Consider the following 18,988-nt stretch of genomic DNA (forward strand, 5'->3'; position numbering starts at 1 on the left):
GTGAGGCCAAAAAAAAAAAAAAAAGACAGCATAGTGAGCTCCAGGCTTAACAATAATGTCAAGGAGGCAATTTAGTGCTTCAGAGGTTCTTGTTGTATCTGAGGAGCTGATTTTCAGAAGCTCCGGAGGATTATCGAGTGTCAGCGATTCTCAGCAGTTATCCACAGCATGTTGGAGTCACCTCGTATGGTGTGCAAGGGATGGGAATAAAAATGGATTAGTCTATTGATTGGTTTGTGGAAATCTTGTTGATTGCGTAGAATTTTCACGACCGAGTGGTCATAAAAATAAGACAATGTTATGTCGTTCAGCTGTGTCTGACTTGAACTAACGGAAACAAAATGAAATGTGTGAGGGACTATTTTCCCCAGAGAGTAATGTAGTTGGAGTCCATTGTGGTGTGTAATTTAACAGACACCTTCGCTGATTCAGAGGAAGAAGCGCAGTCTCCAATGCGAGCGCCAAGACACATTTTTTTAAAAATAAACCACATGTCTGTTCGTTTCTTTCTCTTCTGTCATTTCTGTGTAATAACAGCAGGACTGCGATATAAAATATCATGCTTAAATACTGGTACATATTCCACTAAAAAGAAAGCTAAAAGGAAGAGTTACTGAAACCACAGCCCAAAATATATCCATCATGATTCGATTCTAGCACACGTATGACACTGGAATTGCTTCTTATCTCATCTTTAAGTTGAAATTATAAGGCTAACAGCTCCGGTGTGAGCTGACGGTAAAAAAAAAAAAAAAAAAAAAAAAGAACAAAAGCCCTGGTAAAAACAAATTGGTGGGGGACCCGTTGTCATGGTAACACCACCGGTGCATCACCATTCCTGTCTCCGGGGTGTCAGTGAGGGTGAGCTGGAGGGCTGATGGGTAGAGAAACCGATTTAACGGTGTAATTATAGCATGTTTAATAACAGCATGTGATTCGGGTTGGACTCAGTGTGCTGCCAACCCACACGAACCCCAAAGACCGTGCACGCATTACGCACAAACAAACATGGAAGCCTACAAGAAAGCCAACGCATCCAGTTCGCTGACTAAAGACATCGAGACAGATTACACACCGAAACGCAACGACTGATTTGACGTTTTTTCAACAAGTCGTGCGCTGAGGTATAAAACAGAGATGATTGCGTACCTGCAGTTATAGCGTGAGCACCGGTTAACTCCCCATTGAACCCGTTCTCCCTTGCAGAGAAGGGGGCGGCGGTCGTGTGAGCCCCACCGGTCTGGCATGTCCTGTACGAGGAAGATGAGAAACCATTGGCCCCGTGGGTACCAATGGGCTCCTGGCCCCTCGAAGGGTCCCACTGAGCGGAACCGTCTTCTGGCTGTCGGTCATCTGCCATGCTGGTACAAGCTCAGGACAGGGGAAGGGGGGGGTCGAGGGATGTCTCGCCTTCTGTGGGGAGGGAGGAGATGCAGGCATGGTCACAAGTCAACATGTAATTAAGTGCTAAGTTAGCAATGTCAGCTAAAGGACAGTAAAGGTAGACAAGAGCTTACAGCCTTCCTCTCAATGTAACCATACTTGGGCTGAAATGCGGTCCTTGACGGTAACACGCTGCCAACGCGGTAAGAAATAATATATGAACATCAATGCCTGGATATGTTTTTTTAAGTTGTTCTCGACGGCTTATCGCGGCATAGCAAGCGACTTGACTCGTTTTCCAGACTGTGTCTGGGTGTCGTTACTTGACGTCACAAACTTTTGCTTTCGATGACAACAATACAATGTTGTCCTAAAATAAAGTTCATTTGCTAATTCAGGACATTTGTATTGTACGGCGCCAGCCGCGCTCTAGTTAATAGAGCTGAATTACTCTGCACACTTTGATGCTGAGAGCCTGACACCGTTGCCATTCCTATTAATCCCTTTTTAATAAACCAGGTTTACCCAAGTGTGTTGGTTTTGCCGGCAAAATCGTGACTGTGCTTCTGCTATCACTTCATCTGTAGACCAAAATTCATGGTGAGAAATTTATCAAAATTCTCACTCATGTTTCTAGACAAGAAAATCGTGTACTGCTATGCGCGGTTTAAATTTCACGATAAAATGTTGGTTATCGGAAAATGAAAGCCACTTGCCCGTTTATTACCAAGTGATGATTTGCTCCCCACCAGACTTCAATTGCGGTGTTCACTTCTGACCAAATGAACTGAAATAAATCATGTGATTAAAACAGATTAATCGATGCTCGTGTGAAAGTACCCGCGGACATGGGAAATCGACAAGTAAATGGAGACGAACGTAACAACAAGCTCCAACTCATTCAACAGCAAGCAATCAGACAAATACAATACCGATGGATCTGTCTACCTGCCAGAGAACGGCTGTGTTGAATATTTAATGTAGAGTGTTTAAGCTCTAAGCCAAAATGAATAATCATCCGGATTTGCATGACTCAGCTCCACGGATATAGGAATGACAGCCCCAATAGAGACTTTGTACTCCGCACGACTTCTCCATTCGGAACGGTCCGTCTCATTTGAAGATTCCTTCACTGTCACAGCTCGTCTTCCGCCACCGTGAACCCGCTCGGGGGCCTCATCCGAACAGCACTCCTATTTATTAAAAGTCGTAAATTATCAAAATTAGGTTGTCATTCTGTCTTGCTCCTGCCCATCTGATGATGAAGGTCACTTTGTGTTTGGTGGCTGACCTCCACATCGAACTTGACAAGCACCTGTGGACATTTTGAAAACGGGCGGTTGCATGAAACGGCAATCGCCAGATGCTGCAGTTTCTTATTAGACGCCCAGCCAAAAGGTGCACATTGGCAGATCATTTACAATCAAAGGCTCACATTTGCTGGAGTATTTTGGTGTATAGTATGGCATAGGCAAACGTGGTTCTGAAGGGAAATTGGAGGCTTTCTAACAAACCCATTGTGGGAGTGGTGGGGCGGGGGGCACTCATTTAAAGTGAACACTGACTCTGCTGCGATTGGCAAAAGGCATGTGGCACTTCGCCACAGGGATTCTCTCAAGTCTGTCTCGGGGTGGGGGGTGCGGGGTGGGGGGGGTGAACAGAGTTGAGTAAGCGGTGACAGAACAGAGCGAGAGGACTCATTGCAAAATGCCAAAGAATCGATATATGAAAAAAAGGAGCTGGAATCTTGTCAAGCTGATATTGAGCAATTAGTCTGACCATCTGGCAGAGAGGCTGAAAGGTGTTTCAGGCACAATCTCCATTTTAACTTGACAACATTTCCATCTGTCTGTCATGATGTTAAACCAAGCTACAAAACAGTACTTTACAGCTGGTTAGTAAGGAAAATAAATGATTTTTTTTTTTTTTTTGTAATTGCAACTCCACTCATTTTTTTTAAGTCAACCATCTCCTGCCACAAAATGTTCAACATATTGCAGTGTGCATCACGTCAGAAGTGTTACACATGCACAGAAGGCTGACTGATCTGCTCTTTTCACCTGCTCTAGGATGGCAGACTGACGATGCATTTTTGCAGTCACAAATAACCGTTTATGGTATTTTTAGACTGAGCTCGCAATTCAGGTTTATTATAAGCTAGCTATCGTGCTTAATAGTTAGTGTTGTTAAATTAGCTATTTACAAAGGTTAAACGTACAAAAAAAATGTTCTTAGATCTAGATTTTTAGATGTTTTGCTAACGGCCTTCCCATGAAATTTTGAAATCCACCAAATCCCCCAAACCATGACGACATTCACAAAATCTGTACAAGATCATTGTCTCATTTTCCAAATGCTAACGATACCGTGAATATACTCAATTTTAAAATGCCATTACGACGATATCTATCTCGCCACGCATCATTTTTCATATTGTCAAATTAAGTGAATGTTAGATAGAGTTACTGATTAAGCGGATGGCTTTTGTTTTTTCCCAAGGTGAAGCAGCATTACGGTAAATGACTTCAAATTGCTGGCTGGCATCACAGATGCCGCTAACGTTCAGGCTCCAACTGTAGACGTTCAGCGCGGAAGGTTGACCGCCTTGCTGAAGGGCACCTTAACAATAATTGACACGGGCTGGAAGGGAGTCATTCGATCACATTCTCCGGGAAGACACGATCCATAAGGAATGAACGTCCTAGTCGATCGAGTGAAGACCACGTTGACACTACCGCTTTGCACGTGCGCGCATACACGCTTGCTCCAAATTGCTACAAGGTACGTTCTTACATGAACATGAATGTATTATCAATCCAGCAAGGCAAATCTCTCTGATATGTGTCATAAGTCTAATTTCTGTTGGGGGTTTTCCCCCCCACCTGTGAGTCTTCCTCCCACCTGTTATTTCTTCCTACCTCTTTACCTTCCTCCTGGTATTGTCCATCCACCTACACACTCCTCCCCCAGCTTCCATCAGCCTTCATCTTTCCCCTCCTCTCCGCTTTCTTGGCCTTTTTTTTTCCCATCTCGCCTCCTACGTTCTGATCACATTCACATGCCAGCATCTCGGTGTGTGAGTGTGTGCGTGTGCGTCACACAGATGCTGCATTGCGGGGCTCTCCTCGCAGGGCCTCCTCACTGTAGGAGCTGAAGAGCTGCAAAGCAGCTCAGGAGGCACATGCCTCTTTTTCAAATCATAATAAGAACATTTCGACCTCGCATTATATGCTCAAATACGACAAAGGGACAGTTTACATGAAGTCCGACAAAATCAGCGACCGTGAATTTTTGACTGCAGCAAAGGCAACGATGTCAAGGGAGCTAAAGCGAGCCTAAGCGGCCTGGCGGGTGTCCTGGCCTAGAAAGGCTTCACCTTGGTTTCTGAACTAGAAATCTGCTTTATATCGACAGTGTAACAGTGTAAGCATAAGAGTGCTATCAATCTCATCAGGGCAACGCAGCGGTACATGGAGTCAGCACATCAGTCTCACAGTAAGAATTCTCCGGTTGGGGATCATGTAATATTTCTGCTTTGCATCATTTTGTGGGCACTTTTGACAGTCAAACTGGTTGAAGTGAGTTATGGACCTCCGTTTAGCCAAAAGTAGTGCTTGGTTGCGATCTCGCAGCACCTTGGAGTCAAGGAACTACAGTGAGATCAGTTGAGGAGCTCTATTTAGACAGTAGTAGTGCTTTGCGACCATCTTATTACACCTTGGGGGGTGGGAGGATCTACGATGAAGTGATTTGAGCTGCTTTATTTCAACAAAGGTAGTGCTTTGCTACCATCTAGCGGCATCCAAAGTCAATTGCACACCTTTTTAGCGGGGACGTCAATTACTCCTGAGTTTTCAGGATTCACCAGATAGAAAGGATTCTTTCCCTGATTCTACGGAAAACACTCCCAAGAACTCGCCCGGTTTCTTGGGACCGATTGCGTATCTGTGACTGTTTCTAGACTTACTAGTAGCCGAGTAGTTTAGTCGTTTACAATAAAATAAATGAGCACGCCCAGTCACTGGGCCTTAACACAAATTAAATTGACGCCAGAAAAGAAAAGAAAAATCAACTAAAAAGGCTCTTATCCAACCCCCTTCACCAATCTCGCTACCTGGAAAATTTGTGCAGGAAACAATGAGAGCTCACAAAAGCGTGACTGGCTTTCAGCGGACCTTGGTGTTGATCGTCTCACTAAAGCAGCTCTTCTCTTCCCACTCAATAACCCACTTCCCACTCAGCTTCTAGCAGCCTGCACTCACATGTACGTCCACCCACACGGCCACAGCTTTTATGGAGGTAACAGACATCCACTCTCTCTCCCTCTCACTCGCTCTCTTTTTTTTTTACCTATTTGACAGGTACACAGCACGTCTGTGAAGTGTTGGAACATAAGATAGAGATGTTTCTGTTATTATTACAGGAAACTAGTCAAAGCTGGTCAGCCAATGGCGCAATTACGGAACTGAATGTGATTAATTTTTTTTTTTTTGCACTACTTATTGATTAGTGATGAATAAATGTATCAAATTGGACTCTTATCAAGGGAGCAGCAAAATTATCATGAATTACAAAAAAAGAGAAGTTTATTTACCTGCGTCACCTGTGTGGGACTTGCCAATCAATCAAAGCCACGTCTAAAAAAAGGATTCCCTCGTTCTTTTGAAGACTGTTGCTGGAATTGTGACTCTCTCGACGAACCTAGAGATTATAGAAAAGAAAAAAGGAAAAAAAAATATTATTATTCATTATTCAAAATGAATAAAATAAATTGATTCACCTGGAGAATTGAGTGAAGAAATTTATATTCTGTAATCTCATGTCAAATGTAAGAAGGGACGTTTTGGAATTTAAAAAAAACAAAAACAAAACAGAACCAAAAAAAAAAAACAATCTTTATTTTCTAATGCTCCAAGCTGATGTTTTTGCTCAACCATTTTGAATTGTAGTCTCGTCACTGCTGATAACACAACTCCATGAAACGGAACAGAATGAAAAAAAACGCAATCAAATGTTTGCTATTTGAGTGCATTCTTGTTTCGTGGCTACTCGACAAGTCTTGCAGCCTGGAGGTTATCTTTCAGATAACCCATTAATAAACCCGAAATTCAGAACTGCCCATTGACACCAAACACATTACGGCACGCTACTTAGGTATATTATAAACTGCAGATGCTGCATTTGCAAGTTTGAAGTCAGCCCGTCCTCCTAAGAGGACTGATGCCACTGTCACGCCTGTACCATAAATACACACCGAAAGTCAGGAAAACACCAGGTAAATTAAGTATTAAGACTTGACTCGCTTGAAACGCTCTCTCTGACGGGGCCGCACAATCCACTTAACAGCGCCTCTCCAGCTTGCTGTGAAGGTGTGAAGTGCTTGAGGCTCGAGTTCTCATACCGTCTTCCGTCAGTCTGTCTGTGCTATCTTTAAGATTTTCAAACAGCTATTTTTTTTTAAGTCGCATCAAACAGGTTTTGTTCCATGGGGTAATGTACATGCCCAAAATAAGCAAAGAGAATACTCTGTTTTGTTTTGTTTTGTTTTTTGACAGGTTCTCATTCTAGTGCCAAGCAGCTCCCTTTACTGGCAAGTGTGCCATTTAACTATGCGACGGAGGTGTCGGCTATAAAGAGCAGAATTTGGAAATTGTTAAGTTTCTCTTGCAATATGAAATAACGACTCCAGCTGCTTTTGGAGGAGGCCTACAGACACCTTGGTGACTGCTGAGAAAAGGGAAATTCAATTGATCGTATTTTCCGCATTATAAGGCGCTTTGGAGTATCAGGCGCACCTTCAATGAATGGCCTATTTTAAAACAGTTTTCATATATAAGGTGCACCGCATTATAAGGCACATAGAATAGAAGCTACAATAGTGGCTGCGGTTGTGTTATGCATCCAGAAGATGGAGCTACGCTAAAGGGAATACAATACAATACATCTTTATTGATATCGAGCTTCCATAACTGCTGCAGCTGGAACCAAGCTCTTTACAGGCCATTTAAAATCCTACATCCAAGAACCCCGTATATTAATCCATATATAAAACACATCTGATTATATGGCGCACTGTTGGCTTTTGAGAAAATTGAATGCTTTTAGGTGCGCCTTATAGTGCGGAAAATACGGTGGGTACACCATGATCCTTGACGAAACTTTTAAAGTTGAATTAGTGTGCGGCATGAAAACTGCAAATCCAGCCAAGCTATGACTCAGCAGCACCACAACTGTTTCCTATTACCGGAAGACAATGTATGACTTTTGTCCTTAACAAAAGAGAACGGAGGAGTTCTGTCGGAGAGAGGCAAGAAAAGGATGCTGCAGCCACGCCGATGAGAAGCGGTAATCTCACAGTCACACTGCCAAGTAATTTCGCCGCATTCATCCAGAAATCTATTTGAAGTGCTTTAAATATAATTAATTTCAATTCAGACACTTTCCAAGGACACTGCGGGATACTTCAGCCGCCTACATACAAATGTGCATTTACTGACAAAGCAGTACCTTGACCTTAAAGTAAATGTTGTGTCATTTTAATTTTGTCATGTTTGGAAGTTTCAACCGGCTCTAGACAACAAATACACAGCACTGGCCTGTATTGACCTGTCTTGTTTTCTGTCAGACTGCCCTGTGCTAAATATCTGAAAGCAATGCTTGAATCATTTAATATGCTGTAAGGTAAAAACATGCAATGGAAACACTCAGACGATGTGCAGATCAACAAATCTTTCAAACATAGCTTGACTTTTTGTGCGGTCATTTTAATCTTGCACTGCATCACTGCCCTGGTCTGGCCATGCTGAACATTAGCAGATAAACTGGTTCGATCAAACAAAGAGTTAGACAAAATGGATGCTACGATGAATGAATTACAATTTGGAATGCAAAGTCGTTAATTTTGAGCCTTATAATACTGTATTTTCCGGACTATAAGATACATCTGAAAGCATTCAATTTTCTCAAAAGGCGACAATGTGCCTTATAATCCGATGCACCTTATATTTGGATCAATATTCTGATTTCTTGACGGAATATTTTTTTAAATGTTCTGTAAAGCGCTTGGTGACGGCTGCAGCGGTTGTGACGGCTCTATATAAATAAAGCTGTATTGTATTGTATTGCCTTTAGCGTAGCTCCATCTAGCGGATACATAACACAACCACAGCCGCTATTGTAGCTTCAATTCTATGCGCCTTATAATACAGTGGACCCTGTATATGAAAACAGTTTTAAAATAGGCCATTCATTGAAGGTGCTCCTTATACTCTGAGGCGCCTTATAGTGTGGAAAATACGGTAATATAACCAAAGGGGGTCAAAATATTCCCAGTATACAAGGCATGAGCTTCATTACTTCCAAGTGACTCAAAATTCTGCAACAAAGCACTTTTTTTTTAAGTTATCGAGCATCTTCGCTGTCATCATTTTCTTGTTTGCCAACACACACATCCACACACTCACACGACTATGCACACAATCAAAGCACTTTGTTGATCTCCTGGGACTACGCATCCAGCAGCCACCTGTCAGTTTTAATGCGATCAGCAGAGTGAACAGCGCGTGGGTTTTTTTCTTGTACGTAGTGCTAGTGTGTGTGTGTGTGTGTGTGTGCGTGTGTGTGCGTGTGTGTGTGTGTGTGTGAGTGTGTGAGTGTTTTGTTTATGCTTCGAGGGGGGAATGAACAGGACATGTACATGATTGATTCATGAAGCAATATGTTTTATAAAACCATACTTGTACAAAACGAAACCTTTTGGGGAAAGTTAATCTTAATGAGTTAACTCATAGTAAAACAAAAATGTGGTTGACTTGGACACATGTAGCAGGAACTAACAGCACTGGTACCTCATTGATTCATGAAGTAAAATGTTTTGTCCAAATAAAATCATAATAATTGTATAAAACTATATATGAATGGAATTTACATTAAGGCAAACAATCTGGAAATAAAACCTTTCAAAAACTGAAATAAAAAAAATAAAAAATAAAAACTTTTGAGTCAATTTTTCTTTCGGACAAGAAGATATTTTTACGCTATTAGCCTAATCTCCCTCCTCATTAACCTGCTCTCCACCAAAAATTTTGCATGGTGTAAGCCACAAGGTACAGTTTCTTTTCATGTGTGTAAGCAACTAGTTTTGCTCATTTAAAAAAAAAAATATCCAATACGCAAAACCTCCAGTGCCCTTCTCTTCTGCACGCACGCCATCAGATTGTGCCTTTGATTGTTCATTGAAATGAAGAGCTGTGTGAAGCAGTTTTAGAAATTATGTGCAGGCGCAACAGCAAACCACTATAACGGATGCTTCATCATTCACACTTTTTGTCGCCAAGCAGACTATTTAAAGTTTGTTTTTCTGGGGTTTGATGGAAAAGTTTGGTCTGAAACTTCAAGAAAACAGCTGAATCAAGCTGCAAAGCCGCTCATTCGGCATATTGCTACAACATAACGCCTGATTCACTACTGTCCATCAAACAGGCCTTTAAAAAATGTGTTCTTCGAAAAGTAGCCAGGGAACGCGTCTACTTTGTAAGAAGGATTGCTGAAAAGTTCTTCTAATGATAATGACATAATGGTATTCAAAATCTATTAGCACGCGTGATGTGATTAATCAAACCGGAGACTGATATTACATCTTACGGCGTCCGAAATGCAACCCTTGACTGGTTGCCAGTCAAGGGTCACATGACGCATACAATATAGACAACCAAACATTCATACTCAATGTGAAATATGACACCACAAGACATGGCCACGGGTGTCGTAAATGTCCACGATAACACAACAGCGCTGTGGTCCCCCATATAAAAAGAAAGGTAAGTGCTTCTGCGGCGACTGGTGGTATAGTGAAGCTAACGGTGCCTTTTTAGCAACGGGGGTGACGCAGCAACTTTACAGCAGCACATACTGATACAGAGGGGAACAATGAGTGTGAGCCTGGGATGACGAAAAAGAAACGGAGGGAGAGACTCACCTGGCTAACTGTGATACGGTCCGTAACTCAGGGGAAAGCTTGCATCCGAGTCCTGGAAAAGTGACAGTGGATAAAGGGTAAGAGCAGTCGTGGGGGTAGAAAGGCAGAGAGACAGATTTGCCTCTTAGTCCTTTGGGAGCGCGGTGGCAGGTGGCGTCTCTTAATACACGCGCACGCATACACGCGCACAAACTCACACCAACCGAGCACCTGCAAATCTGCGGGACAGATGGAGAGAGGATGAGGTGGAATCTGAAGGGAGAAAGTCGTAATCAGTCAACGGTCGCGCTAAAGAGAGCGCGTTGAGGCTGCAAAAATGGTGGGTTTGTGATTGTCTGTGTGCCGTCCGTGGTGGTTAGTGTGACGAGTCAAATGCAGACGCACTTTCTGCTGTCTTTGTCACAAGCGCGCGCGCACACACGTGCAAACTTGGAAATGCTTGTTAAAGCGCAGAACAAAAGCAGCCAGGCGGTCTGGTGAGGTACGGTTCTGCTACTATCGTAAGACTGGAAGACATTATTGATAGCACGCCACAGACGGTAATAACGGCACGTGTCCTGACAAATATTAGGAAGTAGACATTTTCATGATAGATTGTGTGACTGAGCTGCATCCCAAGTGATGTTACTCACAATATAGCAAGTTAACACATCACTTGAGCGGCGTATTAAGATCAGTGATCTGATCGAATGATAATTTGAAGTAAAACAATATGATTGTTTTATCCTATTATGGAATAGCAATTCCAAAATAAACTATTGAATTTTTCGAAATCAAATTAAATCGTTACGGCAGTTTAAGTATCGGTACGTATTTTTTCCCCAATTTTTTTGGTAATTCTCAACTTATCTCTGCCAATATGAAGTAACGTAGGGTGGCCCGGTGGACGAGTGGTTAGCGCATCGACCTCACAGTGCAGAGGTCATGGGTTTTCTCCGGGTACTCCGGTTTCCTCCCACATTCCAAAAACATGCATGGCAGGCTGATTGAAAACTCTAAATTCTCCCTGCGTGTGAGTGTGAGCGCGAATGGTTGTTCGTCTCTGTGTGCCCTACGATTGGCTGGCAACCAGTTCAGGGTCTCCCCCGCCTGTTGCCCGAAGACGGCTGGGATCGGCTCCAGCACCCACCGCAACCCTCATGAGGATAAAGCGGTTCAGAAAATGGATTGATGAATGGATGGGTGAAGTAACGTCATTCAGATTTTTTAAAAATGATAATAATAATCAATAAAATAAAAATATATCTTGGTGCAATATTTCCACACAGTACAGAACAACACAGATCGTGAAATATTTGCCCCCTTCCTGATTTTTTTTTCTTCTTTGGCGTATTCATCAACTCAAAATGTTTTGGATCATCATGCCACTATTTACGTCTCACAAGGACAATCCAAGTAAATGCAAAAATGTAATATGACTTGGTAGTTCATGCGTTCATGCTCCAAAAACCATGACGACAATTTAACAAGGAAGAGTGGTCAAAATTCCTCCACTGTGATGAATATGAAAAAGCCCCCACCCCCACACACACACATACAAAAATAAATTGAAGCTCCGACCACTTTCTACATCCAAACAAATCCATCTGGAACAAGCTGACCTCAGAGCATTTTTCCCTTAACAGCATGAAATGCAAACTGAGGGGAAAAAATCTGGTCTTTTAACAGTTCAGTAACAGGCATCAGAGTTGGGAAAGGTTCTGTACAAGACTTGCAGTTGACTGGTTTCCTTTGGAGGACAAGCTGAACTTGACTGCCAGTGAATGCTGATGCGCTGCACTTTTGTCTGCTTGAGAAAAAAAAAACGTCATTGTGAGGCGTGACTTACTTTTCGCAATTAAAGTACCTTATATGTCCTCAAATATTAATTGTGTTTACCTGTTAAAGGACCAAATACAATGCCGAGTCATGTACTTGACAGTACGGCAATGATGTCATGACATTCGAGATGAAATGGTATGCGACCTAAATATTATCTCATTGTTGCTGAACTAAATATATACTGTACGTATATATATATATATATATATATATATATATATATATATATACAGTATATATATTTATTTTTAAAATAAAATCAATAGCACTTTATATAGACAAATATTAAGACATAATTAAAATCAATAGCATTTTTTGTTGTTGTTTTGCTCCCCGCCCTCCTTGTTTCTTCGCAGTTCGTGATGTGACATCCTATTTACATGAAACGCCTAAAGGCGCACGCACGCACACACGCACACACACGTTCTTAGGATAGGGTGCTATCCCATTACGAGGTATGGTAATCGAAATGTCAGCTCATCTTAAACGGAAACGAGAAGTGAATCGTTGTTGTCCTTGTCATGTCCTGCCTGAGAGCATTTGTACTATGATAATACACCGCACTGATCCATGAATACAGACTGTCTGTCGCAGTGCCAAAATCACCCATCAGCAAACACTTGAATGTAATCCAAAGTGTCCGTCTTGTGTGGCACAGACACGTGCGCGATGCCATACGGGACTCAAGGAAAATTGTATTTACTGATTGCGTGTATTGGAATCCCGGGGACAAAAACGACAGCTTTTATATTGAGAATCATTCCTGAATCTATTGGTCAAATTTCTGGGTGATTTTTCAAGAGCGGAGTCAGATTGAGCAAAAACGAACACCAAACCAACAACCGCTCATGCTCCTTTAGGAACCAGCTCCAAATTGTTATGTGCGTATCATGCATCAGCGGACCATTAACCTTTGGTGTGTCTTTTTTTTTTTTTCACGCCGCAGTAAAACACGAGCTATTTCCTGAGGGACTACTGAATCCGGTCCCGCTGCTCCCGATTACTATTACACGGCTTCTGGAAAATTGACTTTCGGCCAAACGTCGGTTTCATGAATGATTAATTGTGTTTTACAGATTCAAATTGTCCATCGCAATGTCGACGCAAATAATGAAGTCGTAGTCCTATTGTGGTTCAAGAGAAGAAGGTTTTGCGATGAAGCCTTTTCCTTTGAATCAATGTTTCCCCTTAATATATGTATGTAGTCCCGGTTCGATTTTGGTTGGAATTTGGCAGGTCACAGATCTTTTTTTTTTTTTTAACTTTGTTGGGGTTTCTCCAAATCCCAAATCGAAATTACCCGGTACATCACAACTATTTGTAGTTGTCTGTCACATTCCCCACAGTAAAAAGGACATATCAGTAAACAAATCAATTGGATCAAGGGACCACTTTAGTCAACTAAAAGTACTTTCTCAGGCCTGCCATAGTGTCAACAGTTACACAAGGCATGGCGAGACAAAGATTTCATGACACATTCATGATGTCTGCCAATATAGAATAAGCATGGAAGGACTTAACTGCGTGTGTGAACTCTGCAAGTGAGTTCCGATGAATGGCACGGGCCAATTTGTTTGTCTCATTTTATGTTATTTATATTAGAATGGGGGGGTGGGGGGGAATGCATTCCTATTCCCCAGGGTAGAGGAGGCTAGACATCCATTAAGGTTGACCGATGAATCATTGCACCACCCCACCACTCTCAAGCCAACGCAGGTTTCACTATAAAGGCTATTGCATCGCTTCGTTTATTATTGCTTAAAAAAAAAAAAAACACCACAAATATCCAATTCAAAACACAAATTTTACCAGGTTATTTGTTCATGTTTATTGCGTGCAGATGTCTTGTGTATTTGTGCGGTTGGCTCGAGGGAGCGGTGAAGCCTGCTGTGCGTGGTGATGAGCAGCCTCTCAGTTTCCATAGCAACACCCTAACTCAGTCAGTCTCCATGGCAACTAACAATGGCATTAGCCGATTCAGAAAATGTTCATCTCAAAAAGGAATGATCGCTCTCACCGATGACGATTCCAAGATGGATGAAAGTAGCTTTTAAAAATATTACTCTGATAATAATGCACCTCTCCCCCGTCCTTCGTCTAACATTGTTCCTGTTCCTGAAGTGTGCGCCAATCGTCAAAAATGTGGAGAGAGTCAAAACCGCAACGGACGGTGGTGACTTCACTGGGGAGGAAGCTACCATGACCCTCAGAGAAGTCAAGAGGCACTTTCTAAACTGCCTGTCTTTTCCGGGTGGCTGAAACAGACTGTCGCAGGACAAAGTCGTACCGCCAATATTCCATCATCGGAGGTAGCATGACAGCTGTAACCGCGGTTGGGAAGCACTTGTCTATTCGGGAAATCTGCAAGCCTCCCGCCCTGTTGTGTTGAAAGCAACGTCGCTGTCCAACAAGTGCTGTGCATGTCACACCAGATGCTGACGCTGGCTCAGCGGATTCTGATGACAAGTGACGCGAAATGGGAGTGTACTACTTTGGCTTCAACCTGCAGAGGCAATGCTGATTAAAAAAAAAAAACAACAACAAAACAAGTAGGAAGAACAACGCAATTATAGAAATGTGTATATAACAATATTATTTTGCTTTGCAGGACCCTGGCATAGAAACAGTATTTCAGAACTTTCAGATAGGAACACTGAAAAAAACAAAACACAAATTAATCTTAGCCTTGTATTTCCAACACTGTGCCATGCGAGCAGAAAGTGTGATCAGGAAAACACCTCCTGCCACTGGATTCCTTCATTCGTCTCAGCCGTAGCTGCGGCAAACAAGATTAAACAACGCAGCAGTACATCGCAATGACCAAATCCAAAAGAGCGAGAGAGTGCCGACAAGAGGTGCATGCATTCAAGGCTGCGCACGTGTTTGCGCACAGGAGAGCTTGAGCAGTAGGCGGTATGGCTAAATGGCTTCCAGTGGAATGAAGTAAGTCCTAACACACTGACTTGGCACTAAATGTGCCTTTTAAATCGGCGTAACAGACCGATCAAATGGCTGTGGGCCAAGGCAGAGATGTTTGACGCTAGTCATCACAAGGGCCTTCGAAGTGGCGAGCCAGCCAGTAATAATGAACTTGGCGCCAAAAGTCAGTTCAGCTGTTTCAAGAAAGCTGTGACCTCATGAAACCTTTTGGATTAAAATAAGAGGGTCAAGTGAGGCTTGGATTTTTGTTAGGGTAAGGCTAGGTAAGACATGTCAGCTATGCTTGATACGTCATCAGTTTTAAATCCTGTATACCAACCGGATAGTTGTCAACCGCGTTGCTCTTACTTTTCAAATAGAGTAGTACTTTGACTGATCAATTAAATTTGTCAATATTCGATTCCAGGCTTTGGCTTTCCTGTGAGGAGTTTGCATGTTTTCCCCGTGCCTGCGTAGATTTTCTCCAGGTATTCCGGTTTTCCTTCCACATTCCAAAAACAAGCACCATAGGTTAATTGAAATGTCTAAAATGGCCGTAAGTCTGATTGACGGTGGGAATGGCTGTTTGTCGCGTTCCGGGTGTATCCCGCATAGTGCCTGAAGACAGCTGGGATAAACTCCAGCAAGCCCGTGACCCTCCTGAGGATATGCAGCTCAGATAATGGATGGGTGGATGGAATTTTGCTTTGAAATATTTTTAGTACTCCGGGGACTATGGTTGTTCGCGTTGACATTTTAGACAACTCAAGCAGAAGTTTAAATCAACACAAGTCACGCAAGTACAGTAGTGCTCTGAAGTCGAATACCAACAAGGTCACATTCACTTCAAAGACGAAAGACTCCATCTACACCATCCACACACATCCAGAATATAAACATGAAAGGATTTTTTTTTTCTTGACAGTATGTTCTATGTGCCTTCACTAATCTGAAAATGGCATTCTGATTATTATTGCCTTTGTGGAATATGAGTTAAGCAGCAAAATCCACTTTTTTTTTTCTTTTTTTTTTTGCCATCTCAGGGGGCGGCCATTTTGCCACTTTCTGTCGACTGAAAATGACATCACAGTTGCTCAGGGCTCACGTAACGACCAGTCATGGCTCACCTGTTTTCTGAAGCTGAGCCATGGTCAAGAATAAAATTACACCTAGAACATGTGAGATTTAGAAATCACGCAAGAATTATGAACTGTACAAAAAAGTTCGCCACACAGGGTGGAACGCAAACCGTATCTATCCGGACGTGTTGCTGAGATTGTCCATAAAATGTATCTGCGAATTCCACTGACAAATGAATCAGCAGGTTTCAAAAATATTTTCAAGACCGAATCTGACTGAATACTGTTTCACATCCATGTTACATAAAGTGGGGCGTCATGTGGAATGTGTCCCATATGGCAAGGCGTCATCAAATTAGGGTTTGGCAAGAGCAGATTATGTCATAGCTCTGATGGGTAGAAAAAAAAAAGTGGCTTTCATGGGTTAAAAATCTTACTAAGGGATTTAATCGTACCTGTTAAGAAACTTTGACAACTACAAAGCTCATATCCAAACGGTATTCAAGAAAGAGCCATAAAACCATGTTTAAAAAAACACACACTTCTTTGTCCGACAGGTTTTTAGCATTCTTTTTCTCTTCTCTGCTCATGAACACATGTAGGTGTCATCACTGATTACGTGACGAAAAGAGGGACACCTCGCTTCCTAACATGCTCAAAGACTTCAAAAAACAAAGCGTGAATAATTCATCTTCGATCTCGCTCAAGAAAGATACACATTGTGAATCCCCGCAGATCATCAACAGGTTCGGAGCAGCGTCTTGCACGCTCTACAAAGCATCTCCGTTTGACACAGTCAGCAATCTGCAAGGTGGGGTCTGTGTCTTTAATTTTTGGAGTAATCTATCATCCATTCCTCTCGACCATTCATTATGTGGAAAAAGTGACGTTTCAGCAGAGCTCTGGGGCAATTTTACCTCCACTTGAATATTTTGCCTGCGTTCTTGTTGAGCGAGGCATTTTTAGTTTGTGCCAAATATTTGGACAATGACAGAGTTGGCAATGGTGCCAAGATAAACTACCACAATAAGTAAAGACGCGATTGAAACGTAGCCATTTTTAGCTTTACTAAACCATTTCACAAAATTTGTTAAAGTGATTAAACAGCGGTGCCTTGAAATACAAGTGATCCGAACCTACGAGATTTTCAAGATGTGAGCCGCCAAGTTTCTTTCTTTGGCTTGCAAGCACACAGCTAAGACATGAATGAACGCCTTACGGTGGCAGTGAACTCAACTCAACCCACTTCACAACAAGCAGCAAGTGGGTCGAGAGTAAACAATTGTTTTCAAAAAAGAGGCTCCAAGCAGTTTATTGTCATTAACATTTCTGTTTGTGTGTACCATTCATTGCCCCCCCCCCATGTGGACAAGGTGCATACATAAGAATTAGCAGCACAAATTTCATTGAACTGAAGCAAAAAACAATGACGGCAGACTTCTTTACGTGGTGAACAAAAACGCCTTCAAAATATAAATAGTCAAGTCAGCAATATTGTTGAAAAGGTTTGTCGTATCAATGTCAATATTTACAGTCAAGACAAATCCGCAAAAGGTGTAAATCGAGGTTGTTGAGACGTAGACGCAAACTATTGGCAACATTGAATAAAATAAAGCCAGGTTAGATTTTACCACGAAACATCCGATTGTTTTGACCAATGAAAGATGAAACCGAGGATAAATTGTATCAGAATGATGGAAGGAGACATTTACGGAGAAAGAAGCAAGCTGTTCACAATCCAATAGCAAAACACATTATGTGTCTGCTTTTCACTTTCCAAAAAAATTAAAGATAGCAAGAAAAAAAAAGCAGAGCCACAAAAATCCGGCTAGAAGTTTGGCAAACAATCCCTTTCAACCGTATCTCCGAAACTGATTTTCTGTAGCTAATTTGTCGACCTGTTTCAAAGTTTATCGATGAAAATCCAAAGTTGTTTTTTTTTTAATCATAAGGTTAAACAAAAAAGCACTACCGTCACATGATTGACAGTCAGTCTCTTGAGCAGATGTGTTCAGTAAACGAAGAATTAAGCTGAAAAAACACTGAAAACGATTTGCGCTTTCGAACAGAATCAAGGCACCGATACCCACACAAAAGCATCCACAGGAACAGGGTGGCAACATTGTTAGCGGCACAATGACAATTCCGTGGCGCAGCCTACGCATATTCTTTTCTGTACATTCACAAAGAAATCGGTCTTATAGACAAATGAAACTCTTTTACAGTAGTACGAAAGTCTGCATGTTGCAGCTTTCCATTTATGTCGAGGAAGCCATTTTGAGCTGTCCCAACGTCGAAAAATGGAACAAACTTTGCCCTGAGATTGACTGCCGATTGTTTATGGAAGTTAAACGCAAAGAACGGTCTCAAGACAACGGAAAACGGATACGGTTTAACTTCTGTCATTTCTTCACCAAGTACATTTTGAAAAGAAAACCAATGTAAGCCGCAGAGAACACAATGTGTTTTTCAAAGCCTCAAGTATATCTTCGACTCGTGCTGACAAACGAACCCTCTTATTATTGAAATGTATAGACGAGTGTATAAGTAAAGCTTCGGTCGAGTAGCGCGCATCTAAATGACATTTTTCACATCGTCAGAAAGCTTTTTATGCTTCATTCACACAATGACAATGGCGCATGTTACCATAAAAGGAAAGAACGTTGAAACCAAACAGAACAGAAAGCCTTCGATAGGTTTCTGTTCTGTTTGATTTCACGAGATCCGAGCCACAGTGCCGCCGTACCGATGGAATATATTTTGCCCGTCCTGCTCTTATCTTTATCAACCAACAATTCAAACCAGTAGA

General features: G+C 42.0%; 1 protein-coding gene across 12 annotated transcripts in view; it reads right to left on the reverse strand.

Annotated features, from left to right (window-relative positions):
• Positions 1-18,988, reverse strand: part of map2 (microtubule-associated protein 2) — a 43,204-nt gene that overhangs the window by 21,603 nt on the left and 2,613 nt on the right. For all 12 annotated transcript variants that reach the window (XM_086123057.1, XM_086123060.1, XM_086123055.1 and 9 more), the window contains exons 2-4: positions 10,361-10,412; positions 5,978-6,084; positions 1,150-1,413 (exon numbers count right to left, since the gene is read on the reverse strand). In XM_086123057.1, the coding sequence (XP_085979183.1) occupies positions 1,150-1,360 (211 nt within the window). In that variant the 5' untranslated portion in view covers positions 1,361-1,413; positions 5,978-6,084; positions 10,361-10,412. The remainder of the gene's footprint in view (positions 1-1,149; positions 1,414-5,977; positions 6,085-10,360; positions 10,413-18,988) is intronic.

The sequence above is a fragment of the Hippocampus guttulatus genome, chromosome 11 (assembly GCF_054856545.1).
Source record: "Hippocampus guttulatus isolate MCC_2025c chromosome 11, RoL_Hgut_1.0, whole genome shotgun sequence".
Classification (NCBI taxonomy): domain Eukaryota; kingdom Metazoa; phylum Chordata; class Actinopteri; order Syngnathiformes; family Syngnathidae; genus Hippocampus; species Hippocampus guttulatus.